This window comes from Pseudophryne corroboree, chromosome 7 (genome assembly GCF_028390025.1).
Source record: "Pseudophryne corroboree isolate aPseCor3 chromosome 7, aPseCor3.hap2, whole genome shotgun sequence".
NCBI lineage: Eukaryota > Metazoa > Chordata > Amphibia > Anura > Myobatrachidae > Pseudophryne > Pseudophryne corroboree.
In genome coordinates this window covers 446,029,842-446,039,274 of record NC_086450.1, presented here as the reverse complement: position 1 = coordinate 446,039,274, position 9,433 = coordinate 446,029,842, and the positions used below count along the sequence as shown (strand labels likewise).

At 45.2% G+C, this 9,433-nt stretch overlaps 1 protein-coding gene across 1 annotated transcript in view; it reads left to right on the top strand.

Annotated features, from left to right (window-relative positions):
• LOC134945598 (forkhead box protein J1.2-like) overlaps nt 1-8,495 on the top strand; it is an 11,940-nt gene extending 3,445 nt beyond the window's left edge. The window contains exons 2-3 of the mRNA XM_063934991.1: nt 1,732-2,230; nt 7,187-8,495. Coding sequence (XP_063791061.1) covers nt 1,763-2,230; nt 7,187-7,852 — 1,134 coding nt within the window. The 5' untranslated portion in view covers nt 1,732-1,762 and the 3' untranslated portion in view covers nt 7,853-8,495. The remainder of the gene's footprint in view (nt 1-1,731; nt 2,231-7,186) is intronic.
• The last annotated feature ends 938 nt before the right edge of the window (nt 8,496-9,433 follow it).

Sequence of the window (9,433 nt, the reverse complement as noted above, 5' to 3'; positions counted from 1 at the left end):
CCTCTGGGGTGAGGTCTTGTGGGAGGTGCCGCGCTGCCACAGTGCCCACTGAGGGACATTATCCTGCTATATTTACTGTCATTAGGGAAGAGGCAGCTAAATGGAGAGCAAATAGGCAAACAAGAGGCGGCTGAGCATTGCAGGAGACCGCTGCAGTCACCTGAATATTACAAGCACCCTTCATTACAGCATCACCCATGAAAGGAATATGGAACATTACAGGAAGAATTTGGGCTGTGCAGGGTGTTGGGGTCCTCCATTGTTACATTTCAGGGTGCACCTTTACGTGAACGGCTGTGTTGTTTAATTCCTGTTTCCAAGAGATTCCATCCATTGTGCAGGGTGTGGTATAGTTATACAATGTCTCGACAGTTGTTAGGTCGACCCCATATGGTCGACATGCATTAGGTCACTACAGGAAACGGTCGACACAAAAAAAATTAAACACTTTTTTGTGTCGTTTTCACTGTCAGAGCACGGGGAACCCCAATTGGGTGTGGTTCATTAGGTTGACATGAGTTATGTCGACATACATTGGGTCAACCACGGTTGGTCGACATAATCACTAGGTCGACATGGACGTTAGGCTCGACATGTGCTAGGTCGACATGGAAAGAGGTCGACATGAGTGTATTTACTTTTTTGTGTCGTTTTCGTCGAAAAGTGACGGGGAACCCCAATTAGTGCACCGTGTCCCCTCGCATGGCTCGCTGCGCTTGGCACAGGTTACCATTCCCAATTGTAGTCCACGTGGATCGTTAAGTATAAACGAGGTCAAAAAAGGGAAAAAATCGTGAAAAACTCATGTCGACTTTTTCCATGTCGACCTAGCACATGTCGAATTAGTGATCATGTTGACCTAATGCATGCCGACCAAACATGGTCGACCCAATGTATGTCACCCTAACTCATGTCGCCCTAATGACCACCATCCCCCCAATTAGTGTACCGCTTCCCCTTGCGGGCAAGGTGCCTCGCTCCACTAACACTGCGCTCTGCACAGGTGACTATTCCCAATCGTAGTCCACGTGGATGGTAAAATATAAAAAAGTTATTTAAAAAAAATGCAACAGAAAAACAAACCTTAAAAAGCTGTGTCGGCATGTGTTGACCATATGTTTCGACCATATTAACCCATCGACCATTTCAAGTGTCGGCATAATGCATGTCGGACATATGGGGTCGACCTAGACATTGTCTAAACATTGGAACCCCATTGTGCTATGCATCCACCCACTCTGCTGTATGTGCATGTATGTAGTGGAACATTAGCTCTACTTATCCTCATGACCTTGTATATAAATGGGGGCTCACTAATTAAGGCTACCACCACATAAAGATAACATTGGGGCACTTGTTGGAGGCCATAGTTTTATTATCTGTGTTTTATGGCTGAAGGCATGCTGAAACTTGTAGTTTCTCCACAACTAGGGGGAGATTTATCAAAGATTGTAGAGAGATAAAGTGGAGAGATAAAGTACCAGCTCCTCCTAATTGTCATGTTACATACTGTGTTTAAAAAATGTCATTTAGGATCTGATTGGTTGGTACTTTATCTCTTTCCAACCTTTGATAAATACCCCCTCCTAGTGAGCCAGCTGTCTCCTCTAGTAATGTCTTACACTTTAAACGCAACATCTGTATACTATAATCCCCTTTTCCCCCTCTGGGATAGTAAATGTGATCAGCTACCTGCTCATTGTAATGAGTTTTAATTACTTCTGATTACAGATCTCTATCACTGGCCCCTTTCCTTAGGACCATGCCAGTCCTCTCTGCCCTTCACCAGTCCCTGCTACTCATGGAGAAGGACAGTGTCCGAGAGGATGACAGCCTAACCAACCTACAGTGGCTTCAAGACTTTTCCATTCGAAGTTCAGACTTTTCCCTCATTGCCACATCATGTCCTCCTGCTACTGCTCAGAAATCCAAAGGTCCATGCAGCCCCCCAGCTGGAGATACAGCCTCCTGCCAGGCCCCTTGCATGGGAAAACAGAGGTCTGCCTTTGGGGCCAATGTCTGGCCTTCTCTGCCTACATCATCTGATCCTAGCTCCATCCAGGAGGTGGATTACAGAACAAATCCCAACGTTAAACCGCCATACTCCTACGCCAGCCTCATCTGCATGGCCATGGAGGCTAGCCAGCAGAGGAAACTGACCCTTTCCGCCATATACAGCTGGATCACCCAAAACTTCTGTTACTACAGGCATGCTGACCCCAGCTGGCAGGTAAGACTTAGGCATGCAATACTATGCATCTACTGTTATGTATTAACCTAAGTTGGGACAGAAGATAATGGAGCGGTCACCAATCTCCAGTAGCAGATAAATTGATAAGTCAACACATCAGGAAGTCTCCAAAACACATTGTTAGAGGTTCCCAGTGTTCCAGGAGCCATCGATTACACAAACAACTGTATCAGTACATAGATCTAGGGGGACATTCCTTTATAAGTGAGCCGATCTATGCTTTAGAGACATCTGTTTAAAAAAAAAAATCTATAATGAACGGTGTTTTATATATGGTAGATTCCAAAATAGAGGAACATCCCAAAACTAGCACCACAACCCATTTGTCCCCAGAGTTGTATGACTCCACAGTCAGATGAGACATATGTAAGGTCTATGATCGCAGAAGTGGAACCTCCCTTTAGCAAGCTTAGATCTTAAACTGTGGAGACCTCTATTATCTGTGTATAGGAGATGAGATGAGATGAGATGAGAGGAGTATAGAGGTCTCTGTTGTCTGTGTCTGGGAAATGAGGTATGATGAACTCTACTGTCTGTGTATGGGAGATAAGTTACCTCTATTATCTTTATATGGAAGATGAGGTATGGGGAGGGGCCATCTACTGTCTGTGTATAGGAGATGAGGTATGGGGACCTCTACTGTCTGTGTATGGGAAATGAGGTATAGGGACCTCTACTGTTTGTGTATTATGGAAGATGAGGTATGGGGACCTCTACTGTGTCTGTATGGGAGATAAGGTATTTGGACCTCTACTGTGTCTCTATGGGAGATAAGGTATTGGGACTTCTACTGTCTGTGTACAGGGCAGAGGGATGGGGACCCTCTATTGTCTGTATATGGGAGATGTATGACACCTCTGTTTGTGTATGGGAGATGAGGTATGGGAATCTCTATTGTCTGTGTATGGGAGATGAGGTATGAAACCTCTATTGTGTGTGTATATAGGAGATGAGGTATGGGAATCTCTATTGTCTGTGTATGGGAGATTGGATATGAGACCTCTATTGTCTGTATATAGGAGATGAGGTATGGGAATCTCTATTGTCTGTGTATGGGAGATGGGATATGAGACCTCTATTGTCTGTATATAGGAGATGAGGTATGGGAATCTCTTTTGTCGGTGTATGGGAGATAAGGTATGGGAATCTCTTTTGTCGGTGTATGGGAGATAAGGTATGGGAATCTCTATTGTCTGTGTATGGGAGATAAGGTATGGGGACCTCTATTGTCAATGTATGAGAGATGAGGTTCACAGACTTCTATTGTCCGTGTATAGGAAATAAGATGAGATGAGGTATGAGGACCTTTACTATCTGTGAATAGAAGATGAGATGAGGTATGGGGACCTCTACTGCCTGTGTATGGGAAATGAGGAACAGTTTGGGGACTTCTACTATCTGTATATAGGAGATGAGGTAGGGGGACCTCTACTTCTGTGTACAGAATATGAGGTATGGGTACCTCTACTGTCTGTGTATGGGAGATGAGGGACCTCTACTGTCTTTGTATGGTAGATGAGGTATGGGGGAATCTCTACTGTCTATGGGAGATTAGGTATGGGGACATCTATTGTCTGTGTATGGGAGATGAGGTATGAGACATCTATTGTCTGTGTATGGGAGATGAGGTATGGGGCCCTCTACTGTCTGTGTATAGGGGATGAAGTATGGGGTCCTCTACTGTCTGTGTATGGGAAATTAGGTATTGGTACCTCTACTGTCTGTATTCAGGGGATGAGGTATGGGTACATCTACTGTCTGTGTCTGTGTATGGGAAATGATGTATGGAGACCTCTATTGTCTGTCTGTAGGAAATGAGGTATGGGGCCCTCTACTATCTGTCTATTATGAGAGATGAGGTATGGGGGGGACCTCTACTCTCTTATGTATGGAAAATGAGGTATGGGGACCTCTACTATCTGTCTATGTATGGGGACCTCTACTGTTTGTGTGTGAAAGATGGGGTATGGGGACCTCTGCGGTGTCTGTATGGGAGATTAGGTATGATGACCTCTACTGTCTTTGTATGGTAGATGAGGTATGGGGGGGGGCCTCTACTGTCTGTGTATGGGAGATTAGCTATGGGGACCTCTATTGACTATGTATGGGAGAGGAGATATGAGACATCTATTGTCTGTGTGTGGGAGATGAGGTATGGGGCCCTCTACTGTTTGTGTATAGGAGATGAAGTATGGGTACCTCTACTGTCTGTGTTTGGGGGCCTCTACTGTCTGTGTATGGGACATGAGGAATGGGTACCTCTACTGTCTGTATTTAGGGGATGAGGTATGGGTACATCTACTGTCTGTGTCTGTGTATGGGAAATTATGTATGGGGGCCTCTTTTGTCTATCTTTAGGAGATGAGGTATGGGAACCTCCATTGTCTGTGTATAGAGGATGAGGTCTGGGTACCTCTTCTGTCTGTGTATGGGAGATTAGGTATGTAGCCCTCTGTCTGTGTATAGGGGATGAGGTATGGAGCTCTGTTTGTAGGAGATGAGGTATGGGCACCTCTACTGTCTATTTATGGGAAATGATGTATGGGTACCTCTATTGTCTGTCTTTAGGAGATGAGGTATGGGGACCTCTGAGCAGATTTGAAGTGTCCACTATGTTAGTACTTTGGTGTACAGAGAGGTGAAGAACCTTCTGTATATAGGAGCTGAAGTGAGGAGTGTCTCTGTGATTGTGCATAAGAACTGAGATAAGGAAGCCTCCCATTAAGCTACAGCATTAGTCATGTATAGGTGAAGTTGGAAAGGGGATAACTCTGTGCTGTGACCAAGACGACAGTAGTTTTTCTACAGCAGGGTCAGAGACAAGAGGTGTCTCACATCCATGTCAAGCTGTTCCACGCTGGGCCACTTCCCACATGAAACCAGCACTCAGTGGCTGCATCTTGCGTGGATGACATTGATCTGTCTGTGTGGTTATGCAGGGTTTACTCTGAGGGGGCATGGCACAGCAGGACTCACCTGTGTTCAGTCCTGGATATGTGACCCAGCCAGGAATGGTACGAGAAGGCCTAGATACCCCCTCCTCCTCAGGTATCTACCTTCATGTTCTTTGTTTCCCCTCCACTGCTTTTCACCTGTGTGAGGGGAGACAGCAGACAGAGGGGGGAAGGACATGCTCAGTACTGCTCTCAGATGCTGAAATTAATGAGTGACTTGATGCCATTCTCTTAATGTTTTCGATGTCCCTGAAATATTGGCGCTTTCGGCAACTGCCTGAAGTAATGAATGGTATTGCCTGTCCTAGCACCACAGACGTCCAGCTCTTTATTTTACTTTTTACCTTCCCTCTTGGCACAAGAGGAGCTTAGTACAGGAAGGGCAGGGTGACTGTGGCACACTGCATTATTCATCTCTTGGTGAGGGCTGCAGCAGGTGTCTGTAGCCAGTGTAGGCCTCCTCCCTGTTATCAGAGACAGCTGCATAATGGGACACTTTGTCCTGTCCGTAAGGGACACCTGAGATAGTAGATGGGGGGTTGGGAGGGGAACCAGAGGAGATGGATCATTCATCTAATAATCTGTAGTCATACGCAGTCTACTAATTAGGCTGGAGGTAGGCAACCTAGTGCTGTAAAGCATCCCAACTCCTGGACACGCAACAGCCTGAGGGTCATAGGTTGCCTGTCTCAAGCTATATATTTACCAAACCATCCATTTCATCTGCAGTATATGCAAAATTGTATAAAAAAATTGGCAATAGACCATCAAACGTACATTGCATACAGAGAAACGAGGGTCCAGTGTATGTATGTATATGTATGTGTGTGTATGTATGTATGTATGTATGTATGTATATGTATGTATATATGTATATATATATATACACACATACATATACAGTGTTGGCCTGGGGCATGAAGGGCCCACCAGGGGAATGCAGTTATAGGGGCCCATACTTAAGGGTGTGGCCAGCCTACAAAGGGGGTGTGGCCAGCCTCCACAGAGGCTTGAAATACACAATAGTCTAGTGCAGTGTAATGCAACATATCTACCATGTATAATACAAGTGCACAGTCTGGAACCTGATCCCTAGAGGAAGGAGTGGGCACTCAGGCATTGGGGCCTACCGGTGGTTTCTCTGGTACCCCTGTGGGCCAGTCCGACCCTGTATATGTATGTATGTATTTATGCACTGCGTGTGCTCCATAGCGTAGCTGAACATACACAACTTTTGTGCAACTATGGGAGATGTGTAGGTGTAGTTTTGGGCTATTCTGCAGTGAGCGTGATTTCAGAGGGATCACTTGCACCATGGACAGGACTGGTGCAAATGTGCGATTACAGCCGTGACGGAATGTGCGGTGGGGCATCCATGGTTTGCCCATGTGCAAACAGAGCCCCTGCATGAGTATAGCGGGGCCGACTTTCACTATCGGGGATCAGCCACCAATGTTTACCATCAGTGGCCTCCCATCGACGGTGAAAACACTCACCACCAGATTATCGATAGTTGTGAATAATCAATGGCCAACCCTAGATGGCGGTTACTTTCCCAAGTGGATGCGGTCACATAGAGGCAGCCTTCTCTGAATCAAGACGGAGATGTGCATTTATTTTCCAGCACACAATGCAGCCGGCTCGTTTCTCTGAACCCACTGTCTATTGAAAATGATAATTATTATACATCCTAAATGTTTATTCTGCAATAAATTGATTATAGCGGTTCTTCACTTCACTCCTCAAGTAGCCCCATCAGTTCATGTTTTCAGGATTTCTGCCTGTGGAACAGATAGGACAATTACTGGCCAAGCAATAAAAGATCAACTCCTCTCTAGAGGATTAAAAAAAATCTAGAAAACATGACCTGTTGGGGGTACTTGGGAACTGAAATTGAGAACCCCTGCTCTAAAAATATGTGAATTGTGATGAATTGTACCTCAATGTGTACTAATTTGAAGTATTCTGTTTCGTGTCTTAGAACTCCATCCGTCATAACCTCTCCCTGAATAAATGCTTCATGAAGGTCCCGCGAGGCAAGGACGAGCCTGGGAAGGGCGGGTTCTGGCAGATGGATCCTCGTTATGCCGACATGTTTGTGAATGGAGTACTGAAGAGAAGAAGGATGCCAGCTTCCCACCTCTATCCTCCGCGGTACAACAAGGTAGCTATCCACCATCCTTACCAGACATCTGCACATCCCAGTAGCCACCAAGCACAACGTACCTCCTGTGGATACAAGCAGCTCCGGAGACCAGAGAAAACAAGTCCTGTTTTGACAGCACTGACAGCCCAAGAAAGAAATGGAGACAACCCCTTCTCCCATGAGGACACTTTGCATGGAAATGTGAGGAACAGCAACTTTGATGACGTAGATCTGCAGACAGCCCTAATATCAATGTGGTGGGAGGGAGACATGGCCTCCGCTGCGCTCAGTGCTTCACTTGTGAACACGCCTGACGTGGAAGTAGCCCAGCAGGAGCCTGCCATAATGGAAAGCCAGTGGTTCCTGCCAGCTGAGCACCATCCAACCTGGGAAGAGCTGAAAGAAGAACCTGTGGTGGATCAGTGGTACAGTGACAACGGCTACGCTGATAATGCTTTGTACGAGTGCCTACCCTGGGAGCGGGTTGAGACATTATTATGACCAACTGAAGTAACAAAGGCCTCTTAGTAATAAGAAACCCACAGCTTGATTATTGACAAGAAGGACAAGATTGGGCTTGAGGTATTGGTCAGCCATCTTGTCTGGCTGACCTGCTGCTTTAATCCCTGACAAACTTTCATGGTGGGATGTTGCATTTTATTTGGGTTCCAGTCTTAGTTCTGACCTGAAAAGAGCTTCTATTGGTGGGAGAATGAGGCGCGGGGTATAATCACCTTCTTCTGACCATTGTCTTAACTTTGAGAACACTTAGCCATACGAGGACTTTTACAATTTATCAATTATGATGTGTTTTATATATTAGAGCCCGCCGGACTTGAATTCGGGCCTGCCTTTTCCACCTGACATGCTGCACCGGTGTCTTTTCCGAAGCCGCTTTGGGGGGGGAGAGTCTGTTACCACAGCCATTTTACCACATCTAGCAGAACTATATTTTTGCAGGTTCATTAAAATGATATTAACAAACAATACAAGCGACAAAGATGTCTATGATAAATCAATATATCTATGCACCTAATAGATTTTATGTGGAGAGAACAAATGGATATTGTATGTCATTTCAAGGATATGAAGCCTAACTTGTAGGCCTCTGTGGTATGCGTAAAATAAATGAAGCAAAGTCAAATGGTATCTTGCTGTTATTATGGGGGGCAGTGGGGCGGTGAGTGTGTATGTGGGCTGGGAGTGTGAGAGAAGCAGGGTAACCTACTATCATTGTATGAAGGGGCAAATTTGGATGAAGCCAATCAGCAAATATATGCAAGATAGAAAATGAAAACTGTTATATGATTGGTGGATATGGTTTCATTCAAATCTGCTATCGTAATGCAATGTTTGTATATAATTCTCAATATCTTACTATGTAAGGTAAAAATATTATTTGGTAGATAGGTGCATACATTTAAGAATGATGTCGGCGCATTACACAGAAACATACTGGCCTATTCAATTAGGTGTGAGCTCGCCAACAATCTCGCACTGACAGCAGCATGGAGAACTACACTACATCTCCCATAAGCCTTCTCCCGTTCCAGCATCCTGGAAGGAGGACTCAGCATGAAGGGGAGCTGACAGGGAGCATTAAGAGACCAGCGAAGCGGCTGGAACACACATGTAAGTAGCCGGTGTTCCGTGGCAAAAAAATGTCCACCCCACGGGATTTTGAACGCAACAAAAAACGCAGCCACTTTTTTTTATCTGCTAACAACAGGGGGTATCTGGAGAAAGAATACTGTGGTAATTTTTCTTACAATTTGCTCACCAGATTTTTTTATTTTTTTGTGAGCAAAATTCTGTAGATAATTGAATATGTCCCATTGAATTTGACGGCAGATAAGAACCACTTGGCCCATCTAGTCTGCAACTTTTTAAACCTTATGGTAACCTCAACCCTATTTGAGATATTGATCTAGTCCCCTAGAAGGATATTCATAAGCCCCGTACACATGGGGGAGATGTGTGCTGAGCGGTGAAATGAGCGATCTTACTAGATTTGGCATGCAAATCTAGAGCCGGTGATAGTGACGTGCAGGACCGGCACCCTACACACGGAGAGATCAGTGC